This window comes from Hylobates moloch, unplaced genomic scaffold (assembly GCF_009828535.3).
Source record: "Hylobates moloch isolate HMO894 unplaced genomic scaffold, HMol_V3 SCAFFOLD_12, whole genome shotgun sequence".
NCBI classification, from domain to species: domain Eukaryota; kingdom Metazoa; phylum Chordata; class Mammalia; order Primates; family Hylobatidae; genus Hylobates; species Hylobates moloch.
Window position 1 is genome coordinate 35,287,005 of NW_026652287.1, and position 17,113 is coordinate 35,304,117.

Genomic DNA, 17,113 nt, shown 5'->3' on the forward strand with positions numbered 1-17,113 from the left:
CATTAGTGTCACTCAGCAGGGCTTTGCAGCCTGGGGACCTCTGGCTGCCTGCCTGGCCCCACATCTGTCTCTGTCTCTACCTGCGTGACCTCACACGAGTAGACTGTCCCTGCTCTGCCTCCGAATCCACATCAGCCAAATTTCGAGTGGACGAAATGAGATAAGGCATGCCTTCATTCTGGCAATACACACGTGTATGTACATTACTTCATGAGGTTCACAAAGCCCCCCAAACCCTCTGGAAATATTAGAGCAGCAGGCACAACTTTGTACAGTCACAAACTCAGATGAGCATAAAACATATAGTCCTTTTCAGCTGAGCGTGGTGGCTCACAACTGTAATCCCAGCACTTTGGGAGGCGAGGTGCAGATCACTTGAAGCCAGGAGTTTGAGAACAGCCTGGCCAACATGGTGAAACCCGTGTCTACTAAAAATACAAAAATTGGCCGGGCGCAGTGGCTCATGCCTGTAATCCCAGCACTTTGAGAGGCCGAGGTGGGTGGATCACAAGGTCAGGAGTTCAAGACCAGCCTAGCCAACATAGTTAAACCCCATCTCCACTAAAAATACAAACTTAGCTGTGTGTGGTGGTGCGCGCCTGTAGTCCCAGCTACTCAGGAGGCTGAGGCAAGAGAATCACTTGAACCCGGGAGGCAGAGGTTGCAGCGAGCCGAGACCATGCCATTGCACTCCAACCTGGGCAACAGAGTGAGACTGTCTCAAAAAAAAAAAAATACAAAAATACAAAAATTAGCCAGGTGTGATGGCGCACACCTGTGGTGCCAGCTACTCAGGAGGCTGAGGCAGGAGAATTGCTTGAACCCAGGAGGCAGAGATTACAGTGAGTTGAGATCGTGCCACTGCACTCCAGGCTGGGCGACAGAGCAAAACTCTGTCTCAAAATAAACAAATGAACAAACATATCATCGTTTTCTTTTCCTTTTCATTTTTTGAAACAGGGTCTTGCTCTCTGCCCCAGGCTGGAGTGCAGTCGCGAGGCATGGCTCGCTTCAGCCTCGATTTCCCAGGTTTGGGCGATCCTCCCACTTAAGTCTCCCAAGTAGCTAGGACTACAGGCGCATGCCACCACGCCCGGCTATTTTTTTTCTATTCTATTTGGGAGCCTGAGGCAGGATGATCACTTGAGCCCAGGAGGTTGAGGCTGCAGTGAGCTGAGATCGTGCCACTGCACTCCAGCCTGAGCGACAGAGGGAGAACCTTGTCTCCAGAAAAAAAAAAAAAAAATTACGTCAATGGTATTGAGTTGTAAGTTTCACTGCGGGTTTTTTGTTTGTTTGCTTGCTTTGTTTTGCTCTTTGCTGTTTTCACTTGGATCCATTCATGGCATGGTGTGGACAGGCTCGTCTGTTCTTCTAGCTGCTTGCTGGGTCCTGTACCACCGGCGACCCACCTCCCCAGTGAGGACATCCAGCTTTCCTTTGCCTCCCAGTGCCGTCAACAACACAGCAATGGACATCTGTGCGCCTGGAGGGCGAGTGTGGGAACTTCCCCAGCCACTTTTGCTGGGGTGTGAAATCTGATGATAGTTCATTTAACTTATGTTTTACCAAATTAGCATGGCCGAACCCGATAAACAAAACCGGTTCTGCATCCCAGGCCTTCCTGCCTCACACCCGGGCCTGAGGGTTTGGGGCTTGAAGCTGAGGAATGAGCGGCCTTCCCATCCCATTCTGGCCACCCCTTCTTAGGTCAAACAACAGTCCCTTGACTCCCTGCCTGAAAGGCAGATGGTAATAGGCGGTGAGGAAAAGGATGCACACGTTAATATCTCAGGTTCATTTTTCAAATTATGGCCCCCACAGCATTAGGTAGACAACTGGATGATCCTAAGAAAGCTAGGCATGGGCAGCAAGGCCCTGACTCTCAGTCCGGGAGCAGAGAGAATTTCACTTGAGTGTGAGCACCTCCTTGTGGCCTGATCTCACACTTTGTAATCCTAGCACTTTGTGAGGCCGAAGGGGGTGCAGATCACTTGAGGTCGGGAGTTCGAGACCAGCCTGGCCAACATGGCGAAACCCCATCTCTACTAAAAATTCAAAAATTAGCCGGGCGTGGTGGCACACGCCTGTAGTCCCAGCTACTCAGGAGGCTGAAGCAGGAGAATCGCTTGAACCTGGGAAGTGGAGGTTGCAGTGAACCGAGATTGTGCCGTTGCACTCCAGCCTGGATGACAAGAGCAAGACTCCATCTCAAAAATTAAAAAATAAAAAAGGGAACCCAGAGAGTCCTCTCACCCTCTTTCTGCCATGTGAGGATACAAGAAGAGAGCTCCACCAGAACCCGACCTTGCTGGCGCTCTGATCTTGGATTTCCAGCCTCCAGAACTGCAAGAAATAAATTCTGTTGTTTTTAAGCCACCCAGTCTATGGTGTTTTGTTATAGCACCTAAACTATTGATAAGACAATTCCCCTCTCCTACTCTGTCTCTCTCCTCCTCTCTCCCTCCACGTAGTAATATTTAGTCTTAATTAATGTAATCTCTCTGAATTAATATTTAACTATATATTAATATATTATTTTGACATTTGCTATATTTCTGTATACTATTATAATGTCTTTTAGTTGAATATGATTAAATTGATATTAAATTCATCTACATATATAGAGAGATACAGCGAATGCAAAATGTGAAGTCATATCTGAGTGTTTATTGGGCCATTCTTGCAACTGTTCTCCAGGTTTTAAATCTTTCAAGATGAAAATTGCAGGGAAAAACAAAGTGCCCTTCCCTCAGCATACCCTCCCTTGTGGATTCATTGATTTGCTAAATATCTGTTGAACACCTAGTACATGCTAGGCGCTGGACTACAGCAGGGAACCAGACCCCACCTCCTGGCCTCAAGGAACTCTCTTAACTGTATCACACTACGTATTTGCTTCCCAGCAGGTAATGCAGTTTGTCATTATTTCAGCTACCCATCTGTGTACCAGGTTTTACGTTTCTCTTCCTGCCACTTGCTCCCACCCCTGGTAGCCTGAACTCTATGAGCACAGATTGTGTTCGTCTTATGTCAGTCTATCTCTGGCGCGTGGCACATAATAGGTGCTCAATAAATATTTGTTGAATTAATTAATTTAAGTACCACAAGCACAAGAACCTTTTGTTTTTCTCAGCTCTAGCTCTGGGGGCCTTGAACAGCACCTAGCACATAGTAGGTGTTCAATAAATAAATATGTGTTGCATGTAAGGTTGAACGCGGTGGCCTGTAATCCCAGCACTTTGGGAGGCTGAGGCGGGTGAATCACTTGAGGTCAGGAGTTCCAGACCAACCTGACCAGCAGGGTGAAACCCCGTTTCTACTAAAAATACAAAACTCAGTTGGGTGTGTTGGCGCGTGCCTGTAATCCCAGCTACATATGAGGCTGAGGTAGGAGAATCTCTTGAACCTGGGAGGCAAAGGTTGCAGTCAGCTGAGATCGCACCACTGAGCTCCAGCCTGTGACACAGAGTGAGACTCCATCTCTCTCTCTCTCTCTCTCTCTCTCTCTCTCTCTCTCTCTCTCTATATATATATATATATATATACACAGAATTATCTAGGTGTGGTGGCACGGTAACCCCAGCTACTCAGTAGGCTGAGGCACAAAAATAGGTTGAACCTGGGCGGTAGAGCTTGCCGTGACCCAGGATCGCACCACTGCACTCCAGCCTGGGTGACAGAGCAAGATTCTGTCTCAAAACAAAAAAACAATATGTGGGCCGGACGTGGTGGCTCACACCTATAATCCCAGCACTTTGGGAGGCCGAGGCGAGCGGATCACCTGAGGTCAGGAGCTTGAGACCAGCCTGGCCAACATGATGAAACCCCGTCTCTACTAAAAATAAAAAATTAGCCGGAGGTGGTGGCGCGCGCCTGTAGTCCCAGCTACTTGGGAGGCTGAGGCAGGATAATCGCTTGAATCTGGGAGGCAGAGGTTGCAGTTAACCGAGATCACACCACTGCACTCCAGCCTGAGTGACAGAGTGAGACTCCGTCTCAGGAAAAAATAAATAAATAAATAAAATAAAACTATGTGTTGAATGAATAAATTTAAGAGGAATTAGTAAGTTCCAAGAGGGGTAGAGCAGAGGCTGTTTTTTCTTGACTCTCTCTCTAGGTTCTAGAACCATGCCTGGCACATAGCAGGTGCTCAGCGAACACATGCCTGTAACACCCTAATGCTCCCTGGGCCTCCTGACCGCGCCCTAGCCTGGGAGGCGGGGCAGGCCGGACTCTCTCTGTGACGTCATAAAGGCCCCGCCATGCCTCTGGCCTTGACCCTTCTGCTGCTCTCGGGCCTCGGCGCCCCCGGAGGCTGGGGCTGCCTGCAGTGCGACCCCTTGGTGCTGGAGGCCCTGAGTCACCTGCGCTCCGCCCTCATCCCCAGTCGCTTCCACTTGGAGCAGCTGCAGGCGCGCGCCGGGGCCGTGCTCATGGGCATGGAGGGGCCTTTCTTCCGGGACTACGCGCTGAACGTGTTTGTGGGGAAAGTGGGTGCGTGCTGGGAGAAGTTGGGCAGCGGGGCTGGGCGAGGGATGCCGGAGACCACGCCCACAAGAGGGGTCGGGGCTAGGCCTGGAGGCGGCGAGGTCACTTGGCTCTCCGGGGGGCCCACTGGAGTGTCCTCTCCCTTCTCCCCCAGAGACAAATCAACTGGACCTTGTGGCGTCCTTTGTCAAGAACCAAACGCAGCACTTAATGGGTAACTCTCTGAAAGGTAGGAGAGACGAGGGAACGCCTTCTCCAGCATTCCTCTCCTTTCCACCGGTCTGCCCCACCTCCCTTGAATATAAAAATAAGAGCCACACGCATGTAATGTCGCCTTTTTTTTTTTTTTTTAAGAGGCAGAGCCTCACTGTCGCTCCGGCTGGAGTGCAGTGGCACCATCACAGCTCACTGCAGCCTCGACCTCCAGGGCTCCAGCGATCCTGCCACCTCAGCCTCCCAAGTAGCTGGGACCACAGGTGTGTGCCACCACACCTGGCAAATTTTTTATTTTTTAACTTTTTGTAGAGACGGGGTCTCATTATATTGCCCAGGCTGGTCTCAAACTCCTGGCCTCAATAAATCCTCCTGTCTCAGCCTCCCAAAGTGCTGGGATTACAGGTGTGAGCCACTGCACCTGGTCATAAACCAAGATACTCTTTTATTTACTTATTTATTTTTATTTTTTGAGACGGTCTTGCCCTGTCACCCGGGCTGGAGTGCAGTGCCACGATCTCTGCTCACTGGAGCTTCCGCCTGCTGGGTTCAAGCAATTTTCCTGCCTCAGCCTCCCGAGTAGCTGGGATTACAGGCGCCCACCACCATGCCCGGCTAGTTTGTATTTTTAGTAGAGACGGGGTTTCACCATGTTGGCCAGGCTGTTCTCAAACTCTGACCTCAAGTGATCTGCCCGCCTCGGTCTCCCAAAGTGCTGGGATTATAGGCGTAAGCCACCATGCCTGGCCAAACCAAGATACTCTTAACAAGCAGGATATTCCAAGGAAATAGAGGTTACCTTCCGTGAGCCAGGCAAGAGCCAAATTTTTTTTTTGGGGCGAGGGCAGGGGATGTGCAGGGTTGGGACAACCCAGGCCTGCTCAGTTAATCCTTTATTGCCCAACAAAATATGTCAAATAGAGGGAGATGCTAAGGAGGAAAAAAATAAAGCAGGGACCACAGAATAGCAAGTGCTGTGAGTAGGGGTGGGGATTGCAGCTTAAAGTAGGGCATCCAAAAAAGATGTCCCTTAAAAAGGGGCATGTGAGAAAAGACCTGAAGGCGAGAGGGAAGCAGCCATGTGGGGGGCTAGGGGTAGAAGGGTACAGGCAGAAATCACAGCTGGTGGAATCCCTGAGATGGGACTATGTTTGGCATATTCACAGAACATCCAAGAAGGCCAGAGTGAAGTGAGAGGGCGACATTGTCCCTGTGGAAGATGAGATCTTAGAGTTAAGGGGAGGGAATGGGTGTTTTGAATATTGAACAAACAGGATTTGTTGCCAGTCATGCTGATGAATTGCACTGGGATATAAAAAAAAGAAAGGCGTCAGCCAGGCGCGGTGGCTCACGCCTGTAATCCCAGCACTTTGGGAGGCTGAGGACGGTGGATCACCTGAGGTCAGGAGTTCGAGACCAGCCTGACCAACATGCAGAAACCCCGTCTCTACTAAAAATACAAAATTAGCCGGCTGTGGTGGCGCATGTCTGTAATCCCAGCTGCTCAGGAGGCTGGGCAGGAGAATTGCTTGAACCCAGGAAGCGGAGGTTGCAGTGAGCTGAGATCGCGCCATTGCACTCCAGCCTGGGCAACAAGAGCAAAACTCCGTCTCAAAAAAAAAAAAAAAGAAAAGAAAAAGAAAAAGGCATCAAAGATAGCACCAACGATTTTGAATTGAGCAATTAGAATCGTGACACATCTATATACTAAGATGGAGTAGACTGGGAGGTTGGGAGTAGGTCTGGAGGAGAATAACAAGGGTTCAGTTTTGGACTTAGTGGGTTTGAGATGCCTCTTAGCATCCAATTGGAGATCTTGACCAGATAGTTGGGTATATGAATCCCACCTTCAGTGAGCCCTCTGGGCTAGTAATAGAAATGTGGGGGTCATCTGTGTACAGAACAGCACCATCCAATAGAAATAGAATGTCAGCCACAAATAGGAGTCACATATGCAATTTTAAATTTTCTAATAGCAGCCAGGCACGGTGGCTCATGCCTGTAATCCCAGCACTTTGGGATGCCGAGACAGGTGGATCGCCTGGGTCAGGAATTCAAGACTAGCCTGGCCAACATGGTAAAACCCTGTCTCTACTAAAAATACAAAAATTAGCCAGGTGTGGTGGCAGGCACCTGTAATCCCAGCTACTCAGGCTGAGGCAAGAGAATCACTTGAACCCAGAGGCAGAGGTTGCAGTGAGCAGAGATCACGCCATTGCACTCCAGCCTGGGCGACAAAAGCAAAACTCCGTGTGAAAAAAAAAAAATTCTAGTAGCCACATTTTTAAAAAGGTAAATAGAAACAGGTGAAATTAATTTTGATAATATATTTTAGTTAACCCAATATATAAAATATCACCATTTCAACATGCAATCCACATAGGAATTATCAATATATTTTACAGGTTTTTGCACAACGTCTTTAAAATCCAGTGTACATTTTATACCTACAGCACATCTCAATTCAGATTAGCCCATGTCAAGTGTTCAGTAGCCATGTGTGGCTAGTGGCTACCACACTGGACAGTGCAAGTCTAGATAATATATAAAGCCATATGGATTGAAATCATGAAGGAGTGAGTGTAGACACAAAAAAGAAGAGGTTGGGTGCGGTGGCTCACGCCTGTAATCCCAGCACTTTGGGAGGCCGAGGTGGGAGGATCACCTGAGGTCAGGAGTTTGAAACCAGCCTGGCCAACATGGCGAAACCCCGTCTCTACTAAAAATACAAAAAATTAGCCAGGCGTGGTGGCGCATGCCTGTAATCCCAGCCATTTGGGAGGCTGAGGCAGGAGAATCGCTTGAACTTGGGAGGCCGAGGTTGCAGTGAGCCGAGATCACACCACTGCACTCCAGCCTGGGCAGCAGAGTGAGACTCCGTCTCTACAAGAAAGAAAAAGAAGAGGAGAAGAGAGATCAAATCCACTTCCAGATGAGGAAAGTGAGGCCAAGGAAGGGTGGCTTTCCCTAGGCCCCACAGTGAATCAGAATATAGATGCAGGATCTCCCCGGCCATAGATTTGCCCAGGGGACCCTTAGTAATCCTAGTCTTGGTTACCCCTTATAAATGAAGAGGAGCTTCCTCATCTCTTCTCCTGGAAGCTGCAGGTAGTGGGGTGGGCTTTCTGTGTGCCTCCCACCCCACAGAGATCTCTTTCTCTCCTCAGATGAGCCTCTGCTGGAGGAGCTGGTGACCCTCAGGGCAAATGTGATCAAGGAACTCAAGAAAGTTTTAATTTCATATGAATTAAAAGGTGCAGCATATCTCTCCACCAATCCCCTCTCCCCTTCTCCCTTGATCTCTTGATCCCCTTTTATCACTTTTTCTCCCAAACTCCTTCTTCACCTCCCCTATAACTCAGCCTTCTTCATCTCTCCCCAATCTTCCCTTCTCTCCTTTCCCAGCCTCACCCCTTACCTGCTCTCCTGATCCCTTTCCAATTAAATTATCAAGTTGCCATCCCAATTTAATTCACCTCAGCAATTTTCTCTTGCAGCCTGCAACCCCAAACTTTGCCGTGAGTTCTGGATCGTCTATCTCTCCCTTCTCTGCCCTCCTAACCCCCTTCACCCTGTCTCCCCAAATCAAACCCGGCTACCACTCCTTACTCCATTTGGCAGTTCCCTTACCCCAAAGCCATGGTATCTAGGGAGATTTGCTTTTTAAAGATTTATGAAAATAATGACTATCTGCAAAACAACATTTTGAAGGTATGTAAGTCATCATAAGGTAGGCTATGTTGTATTAACAAATAAACCCTCACATCTCAGTGGTTTAACACAACAAAGGTTTATTTTTCTTTCACCCAAATTTCATTGACAGTTGAGTGGCAGTCCAGGTTGGTGACTCAAGGATCCAGGCTATACACACATGGTAGCTTCTAAGCATGCTTCAAACGGAAAAGCAATAGCAATCACACTGAGAGTTTTATAGCCAAGCCTGAAAGGGGCACACATGATCCTGCTCACTTTCCACTGGCCAGGACTAGGTCACATGGTCACAATTTACTGAAAGGCACCCTGGGAAATGTAGTCCTCCTGTATGCACCAGTAAAGGAGGAGGCAGTGCGCCCAAAGAGGAGACATCTCACCAGTGTCTGCAAAGGAGGCTCCAAATTAGAAAAAGTAAAGTACAAACTCAGAATTAACAAATGTTTAATCAAATGTCCACAAACAGAATGTTGAATCTACTGGATGACTGCAACTGATTTAATTCTTCAATGATTATATAACAATTATTTTTTATGTGAATTGTCAGTGCATTTTGCTCAGTTCCTCTGCTGGGCAGTGGGACCTATGAAATTTAGGAGAAGCCAAGGGATCCCATCTCCTCTTTCTCCTTCTTCCTTCCCACCCTTGCCGGTCCTCTGATATCTGCCCTTGTCTTACTTCTCCCTTTCCCCTTGCCTAGGCTTGCTAAAAGAAGAGGTGTTGGACTGTTTACATTGCCAGAGGATCAGTCCCAAGTGTATCCACAAAAAGTACTGCTTTGGTAAGCTTCTGGGGGTGGGGGAAGACATGGGACAGGCGTGCAAGAGATTAAGACAGCCATGACCCACTAGATACGGGTTTCGAGGCTCCCACATGCAGCCTCGAATCCTGCCTTAACCATTTGCTTAGATTGTGGCCCAGAAGTTGCTTCTGTATTCTGAAATTCACTTTCCTCCATCTGTTAAATGGAAAGACTCCCTGGAACTTTAGAATGCCCCTAGCACCAGAATGGCAGGTGCTAGAAAAAGATTTTATTCTTAGCCATTGCTGTACCTTGGGAATTTGGAAGGATGTGCTGAATTCAGTCATTCATTCATTCACAAATCTAAAAAACATACATCCTTTTTTTTTTTTTTGAGATGGAGTCTCGCCCAGGCTGGAGTGCAATGGCACGATCTTGGCTCACTGCAACCTCCGCCTCCCAGGTTCAAGTGATTCTCCTGCGTCAGCCTCCCAAGTAGCTGGGACTACAAGTGTGCACCACCATACCCGGCTAATTTTTGTATTTTTAGTAGAGATGGGGTTTCACCATGTTGGTCAGGCTGGTCTCAAACTCCTGACCTCAGGTGATCCACTCGGCCTCCCAAAGTTCTGGGATTACAGGCGTGAGCCACCATGCCCAACCTAAAAAACATATTCTCATAGCAGAAAGAATAGTACAATGAGGCTGGACACGCAGTGGCTCACGCCTGTAATCCCAGCACTTTGGGAGGCCGAGGCAGGCAGATCACAACGTCAGGAGTTCGAGACCAGCCTGGCCAACATAGTGAAACCCCGTCTCTACTCAAAATACAAAAAATTACCCTGGCGTGGTAGCAGGCACCTGTAATCCCAGCTATTCAGGAGGTTGAGGCAGGAGAATCGCTTGAATCTAGGAGGTGGAGGCTACAGTGAGCCAAGATCACACCATTGCACTTCAGCTTGGGTAACAGTGCGAGACTCCATCTCCAAAAAAAAAAAGGGTATAATGAATCCACATATATCTATCCAGGTTGAATAGTCATGCTGGATCTTTTCACATGCTGTTCCCTCTCTCTGTCACACTGTTCCAATCACTCCTTCACTTTATTTGGGTCTCAAAGGTCAATTCCTCAGACAGGCCTCTCTGATCATAATCTCAAAAGTAGCACTTGCTATCAAATTATGTTAACAATTAACATTCTTTTTTTTTCTTTTTTTTTTTTTTTTTTTTGAGATGGAGTCTCACTCTGTCGCCCAGGCTGGAGTGCAGTGGCGCGATCTCGACTCACTGCAAGCTCTGCCTCCCGGGTTCACGCCATTCTCCTGCCTGAGCCTCCGAAGTAGCTGGGACTACAGGCGCCTGCCACCACGCCCGGCTAATTTTTTGTATTTTTAGTAGAGACAGGGTTTCACTGTGTTAGCCAGGATGGTCTCGATCTCCTGACCTCGTGATCTGCCTGCCTCCGCCTCCCAAAGTGCTGGGATTACAGGTGTGAGCCACCACGCCCAGCCTAACAATTAACATTCTTCCATATTTATTTCACCTACTTTATTCTTTGCCATAGTATCTTAAAAGAAATCACAGACACCATGCCCCATACATAGCATGTACCACTAAAAATAATGACATTTTCCTAAGTAGCCACAATGTCGTTCCCACACCCACCAAACCTAGCAATGATTCCTCAATGTCAAATAATTCCAGGTCGTACTGTCAACTTCCCTAATTGTCCCTAGAATATTTTTCACAGTTGATTTGTTCAAACCAGGGTCCAATGAAAGGACTTCTTATATCATTCAATTGTTAGGTTTTTCTCTTCTTTTTAAAATCTAGAACAGTTTTTTTTTTTTTTTTTTTTTTTTTAGACTGGGTCTTGCCATGTTGGCCAGGCTGGTCTCGAACTCCTGGGCTCAAATGATTTGCCCACCTCGACCTCCCAAAGTGCTGGGATTACAGGCGTGAGTCACTGCACCCAGCCTAGAACAGTTTCTCTTATCAGTTTTTTTTTTTCCCCTCCATGACATTAGCATTGAAAAAGAAGGGAGTGTGTCCTATAGAGTGTCCCACTTTTGGATTTGCCTATTTGCTTCCTTTGGCTGGTATTTGGTGACAACAAATATTTTGAGCACCCTACGATGTCCCAAACTGAGAAACAGTGGAATGGGAGACAGATGTAGTTCCTGCCCTCATGGAGCCCACATTTTAATGGGGCCAGAGGTTAGACTAGGGTTTCTGAACCTCAGCACTGTTGAAATTTGGAGCTGGATCATTCTTTGTTAGGGAGGCTGTCCTGGTTATTGTGGGATGTTGAGCGGCATCCCTAGCTTCGATCCACCAGATGCCGGTAGCATCTCCCTCCCCATTATGACAATCAGAAATGTCCCCTGAGTGACAAAATTATCCCTAATTGAGAACCACTGGGTTAGATGGTAATTGCATGAACAGGCTTCATCCAGATGGCAATGGTGTTCTAATGAAAATAGAATGGTTTGGTAGATAGTGCTTGGGGGAGGCTGCTACTTTAGAAAATATGGATGTAGGGCCCCTCTAAAGAGGTGACTTTTGAAAGCTGAAGGAAGTAAGCAAGCAACGGGAACAGTGTCAATGACAGAGGGAACAGCACATGCAAAGATCCAACATGATTAAGCAATAAGGAGGAGAGGGCCAGTGTGGCCAGAGCCGAGTGAATGAAAGAGAATAGTAGGGTGGCTAGAACAATGGCCAGGTCCCGTGGGAACCAGATGGTGCAGGGCTTGCGAGAGCATGGTGAGAACTTAAGCTTTTATTCTGAGATGGGGAGCCATGGAGTAGCAGGAAGACACTGAGCAGAGGGAGCCGACTTAGGTTTTAACAGCGCCTCCTGGAGGCCATGTGAGGAACTGTGAGAGGAGGAGTCAAGGGAGCCCCCTAAGAGAAGCAGTGGGCTGGGGTTGGACCCGCTTGGTAGCCATGGAGGTGGATTGGATTCTGCCTACAGTTTGAAGGTCAAGCCAAGAGGCTTTGCTAATAGAAGGAAAGAGTTGGTGGTGGGAGGCAAGTGGAAGATGCAGAAAGCAACTCCCAAGGCCACCTTCAGCTAAGATGTAGCAACTAAGACTTTCATCTTGTGAAACTGTTCGCATTTTGCACCTCCCTCTCATGTGCATGGTGTCTCTGGTTTTTGTTTTACTTTTGTTTTTGTTTTTGTTTTGTTTTGTTTTCTGAGACAGGGTCTTGCTCCATCTCCCAGGCTGGGGTGTAGTGGCACAGTCACAGCTCACTGCAGCCTCAACCTCCTGTGCTCAAGCAATCCTCCCGAGTTGCTAGGACTACAGGCTCGTGCCACCATACCTAGCTAATTTTTTCTTTTTCGTAGAGATAGGATCTCACAGTCCATGCTGACTTGAACTCCTGGGCTCAAGTGATCCCCCTGCCTCAGCCTCCCAAAGTACTGGGATTATAGGCGTGAGCTCACCATGCCTGACAATTGTATCTGTATCTTTTGGTTTTGAGTCAGACTTCCCAAGTCCTCCTCACCCCACCCCATCCCATCAAATGAAATGCTTTTAGAACTAGCTCCTCACTGTAACTGTGATAACTGTGATATGCGGGGTGGACTGTCAACTCCATGAGGCCAGTTTGCCAGTTTGCTTCCCGGCTATATCCCAAATGCCTACAATGGTGCCTGAGACAGAGCATTAGAGGAATGGATAAATGGAGAGTTCAGACCCCAGGAGAGGGCAGGGAACAAGCAGGAAGAAGAGAGAGCGCCCCACCCCCACCCCTGCCCAGGCTGCTGAATGAACAGGTGGGGTGGGTATGAGGCTAAGGAGGGGTGGTGACTTGGAGGTCGGAGCTGTTTCCCCACCCGCCCCAGTCGACCGGCAACCCCGCGTGGCCCTGAAGTATCAGATGGACAGCAAATACCCGAGGAACCAGGCGCTGTTGGGCATCCTCATTTCTGTGTCTCTGGCTGTCTTTGTCTTCGTGGTCATCGTGGTCTCGTGAGTCATCCTTGCGCCCTCCTCAGTCCCCCGTGGAACCCACTGGGCCCCTCAAAAATGGCGACTCCCTGGAGAGGTCACTGTGTACTTTGGGAGTCTCCTCTTCAGTCACTTTAGTCTCTGTCTCTCTTTTTCTCTCTCTGTCTCTCTCCTCCCTCTTCTCCCTCCCGCCCCCTGCCCCCGTACCTTTCTCTCATCTGTATTTCTGTCTGTCTTTCTCATTTTCCTTTTTCTCCACCTCTGGGCCACATTACAGCTTTCCCGGGTCCTCAGCACTTTTGCCTTTGTGGGCCTCTTCTTACATTAAAAAAAAAAAAAGGGCTAAGAGTTATATTTTGTGGATGCATTGGTAGAAAGACAAATATCATCCAAGTTGGCTTCATTATGTTCTATGCATCATCATAATTACTGTTGTTATATTCATTTATCTTCTCCTGGCTTTTAAAGATATTACAGTGAAAACATTTCCATGGACCCCAGGCCCTGTGCCTAGGGAGCAAGTGGCCCTCACCTTCCTCTCCCCCTCTAAGCTTATCTTGCTGCCTCTTTCTGCTTGTGCCCCCCCAGCCCCTTCTCCGGCCACTCTCTTCCCCTCTCCGTCTCAATTTCTCTCTCTCTCTCTCTGCCTCCTCCAAGTGCCCAATTAAATCTCTTTTCCCTAACGCCTCAGTTTCTTCATATGCAAAAAGGGAGTAATGCCATCACCTCCCACTGGGGGGTGTGGTGATCACTGAGTCAGTGAACGCTCTTTTTTTTTTTTCTTGAGACGGAGTCTTCTCTGTGGCCCAAGCTGGAGTGCAGTGGCACGATCTTGCGACCTTGGCTCACTGCAACCGCCACCTCCCAGGTTCAAGCGATTCTTCTGCCTCAGCCTCCTGAGTAGCTGGGACTACAGGTGCCCACCACCAAGCCTGGCTAATTGTTGTATTTTCAGTAGAGACGGGGTTTCGCCATGTTGGCCAGGCTGGTCTCAAACTCCTGACCTCAGGTGATCCACCCGTTTCGTCCTCCCAAAGTGCTGGGATTACAGTCATGAGCCACTGCGCCCGGCCAGTGAACGCTCTTAATAACACTTAGCGCATGGGGAGTGCTCCTGTGCAGACTAGCTCTCACTGTGAACTTGCTCAGCCTCTCTTCCAACTCTCTCTCTTCATTTCTCTGTCTCCCTGTGTATTCATATCCTATTGCTGCTGTAACATCACCACAAATTGGGTGACTTAAAGCAAAAGAAATGTATTCTCTGGGTTCTGAAAGCAGAAGTCTGAAATCAAGGGGTTGGCAAAGTTGGTTCCTTCCGGAGCCTCTGAGAGTGAATCCACCCCATGCCTGTGTCCTAGCTGCTGGTGGCTGCTGGCATTCCTTAGCTCCCTTCTAATCCCTGCCTCTGTCTTCATATGGTTTTGTTTCCTATGTGTCCATCTCAAATCTCCTTCTCCTTTCTCTTCTAAGGACACCTGTCTTTAGATGTAGGGCCCATCCTAAATCTCATGTCACCTTAACTTAATTACATTTGCAAAGACCGTGTTTCCAATTAAGGTCACATTCCCAGATCCTAGGAGTTGGGACTTGGATATATCTTTGGGGTGGGGGACACAGCATAACCCACTATACCTGCTTCCACTATACCCTGTCTCTACCTTCTCTCTCTCCGTTTCTGCCTGTGTCTCCTCTTGTTTTTTTTTTTGTTGTTGTTGTTGTTTTTGTTTTTGTTTTTTTTTTTTGAGACAGAGTCTCGCTCTGTCACCCAGGCTGGAGTGCAGTGGCGCTATCTCGGCTCACTGCAAGCTCCGCCTCCCGGGTTCACGCCATTCTCCTGCCTCAGCCTCTCCGAGTAGCTGGGACTACAGGCGCCCGCCACCATGCCCGGCTAATTTTTTTTTGTATTTTTAGTAGAGACGGGGTTTCACCGTGGTCTCGATCTCCTGACCTCGTGATCCGCCCGCCTCAGCCTCCCAAAGTGCTGGGATTACAAGCGTGAGCCACCGCGCCCGGCCTCCTCTTGTCTTTTTGGACTCTTTCTGTTCCCACATTTTACCATCACGCCTGGTCCCAACTCTTCTTTCCTCTCTCCTCACCAACTCCGATTGGCAGAGAACCCTGAAAATCTGCCCAGATACCCATGATGTCACTGGATGAGCCAAATCAGGCCAAAGATTGGAGTAAAGTTATGGGGAGGGAAGTTACGGGTCCCTTGATCTGGAAGAGCCTGAAATTCTCATTCTAATCTACAGGCTTTTTCTCTCTGACCAGGGCTTGTACATACAGACAAAACCGAAAACTCCTGCTGCAGTAGGACGGTGGTTTGGGGGTAAAGAGAAAGGAAAATAAATTTAATAAAATTGGTGACAAATCCATCAATGTCTCTGTCCGTTTCCTGGGGACCCTCCCCCTAGTTGGTGTCCAGCTCTGTTTCTCTACCTGACTGGGTGCTCCTCAAAGGCTGGGACCAGATCCCACTCATCTGTAGACACCCATTATCCTAATTCAAGGTAGAAGTGACTTGGACTTTCAAAAGGGATGGACAGCATATTGTAAGGGTTTGAAGTGACAACCACTCATCCTCTGGGAAGGAACCGAAAGGACATGACTCAGTGCAACCCTCGAGGATGGTTACAGGAAGAGCAGTGGTCAATGTGGAAGGTACAGGTTTTCTTCTCTATCTGAACTACAATTTTTCACCCCCTGTGCACCTGAATACTAGAGTCGAATACATTTTCTTTCTTTTCTTTCTCTTTCTTTTTTTTTTTTTTTTTTTTTTTTTTGAGACGGAGTCCTGCTCTGTCGCCCAGGTTGGAGTACAGTGCCATGATCTCAGCTCACTGCAATCTCTGCCTCCCGGTTTCAAGCGATTCTCCTGCCTCAGCCTCCTCAGTAGCTGGGATTACAGGCGTGCGCCACCATGCCCAGCTAATTTTTGTATTTTTAGTAGAGACGGGGGTTTCACCATGTTGGCCAGGCTGGTCTCGAACTCCTGACCTCAAGTGATCCGTCCGCCTCAGCCTCTCAAAGTGCTGGGATTACAGGCGTGAGCTACCGCGCCCGGCCGAGCGCGACTTCTGATTGGTCGAAACCTTGACTTCTTTGGTCTAGCCCCATCCGTTGCCAAGATACCATTTTTAGCACATGCGCAGTACGGTGCGCCTTGAGTGAGCAGTTTTGAAGATGGAGCACTGGCGCCAACCTCTGAAATTGATCTGGCTGCAACCGGAAGGACTCTGGGAATGGTAGTTTACGGCCTCAGCCTGCGCAGGCGGACTGTCCTACGCGGCATTGGCGCTTACTTACTCCGTCCTGAAAGTCCGCGGGAACCAGGCTCTAACGTCTGGACCTCTGTATATCTGAGAACTGCTCCCTCCTCTTTTTCTCCCTCCTCTTTTTACTCCGCGCCTCCGCTGGGAGCCTGCTCCAGTCTCCTGGGGAAGTGGCCGGGAGACGGAACGCTAGTTGCCATGGCGACTCTCCTCCTGGTGCGCGCTACGTCACCGTCACCTGTGCGCTGGCCGGGGACGTGGCTGCAGCAGATGCGTCAGCGATGCTTCACTTCACGCGCACCTCTGAAGCTGGTAGCCGGACTGCAGCGCCTGGGAAAAACTCAACTTTGAGGGTCGCAAACTAGTGGTCCCAAAATGCTTTTTGCTTGGCCAGTAGTGAGCAGTGTTACGGGTTTAGTTTTTGTGTTTTTTTTGTTTGTTTTTTTTTTCGAGACGGAGTCTCGCTCTGTCACCCAGGCTGAAGTGCAGTAGTGCGATCTCGGCTCGCTGCAACCTCTACCTCACGAGTTCAAGCGATTCTTCTGCCTCAGCTTCCCAAGTAGCTAGGACTACAGGTGCGCACCACCACACCCAGCTAATTTTTGTTTTTTTAGTAGAGACGGGGTTTCACCATGTTGGCCAGGATGGTCTCGATCTGTTGACCTCGTGATCCGTCCGCCTCGGCCTCCCAAAGTTCTGGGATTACAGAAGTGAGCCACCGC

At 48.7% G+C, this 17,113-nt stretch overlaps 1 protein-coding gene across 6 annotated transcripts; it reads left to right on the plus strand.

Moving 5' to 3' along the window:
• The first annotated feature begins 4,181 nt into the window (after positions 1-4,181).
• On the plus strand, positions 4,182-15,494 carry IZUMO2 (IZUMO family member 2). 6 transcript variants are annotated; one of them, XM_058426030.1, is made up of 7 exons: positions 4,182-4,497; positions 4,646-4,720; positions 7,872-7,958; positions 8,202-8,222; positions 9,116-9,196; positions 13,014-13,140; positions 15,372-15,494. In XM_058426030.1, the coding sequence occupies exons 1-7, from the start codon at positions 4,266-4,268 to the stop codon at positions 15,466-15,468; spliced, it is 720 nt and encodes a 239-aa protein (XP_058282013.1). In that variant the 5' UTR covers positions 4,182-4,265; the 3' UTR covers positions 15,469-15,494. The 6 variants fall into 6 exon arrangements, with proteins under 6 accessions (XP_058282013.1, XP_032024955.1, XP_032024954.1 ...); XM_032169064.2 differs by having other exon boundaries at positions 15,391-15,494; XM_032169063.2 differs by lacking the exon at positions 15,372-15,494 and adding an exon at positions 13,909-14,811 and having other exon boundaries at positions 13,014-13,143.
• The last annotated feature ends 1,619 nt before the right edge of the window (positions 15,495-17,113 follow it).

Bases quoted from the DNA above. Each gene is read 5' to 3' on its own strand.
- IZUMO2 (XM_032169063.2), top strand. From the start codon at position 4,266: ATGCCTCTGGCCTTGACCCTTCTGCTGCTCTCGGGCCTCGGCGCCCCC. The intron at 7,959-8,201 runs GTGCAGCATATC...TTTCTCTTGCAG, and splicing joins AATTTCATATGAATTAAAAG to CCTGCAACCCCAAACTTTGC. The intron at 8,223-9,115 runs GTGAGTTCTGGA...CCCCTTGCCTAG, and splicing joins CTGCAACCCCAAACTTTGCC to GCTTGCTAAAAGAAGAGGTG.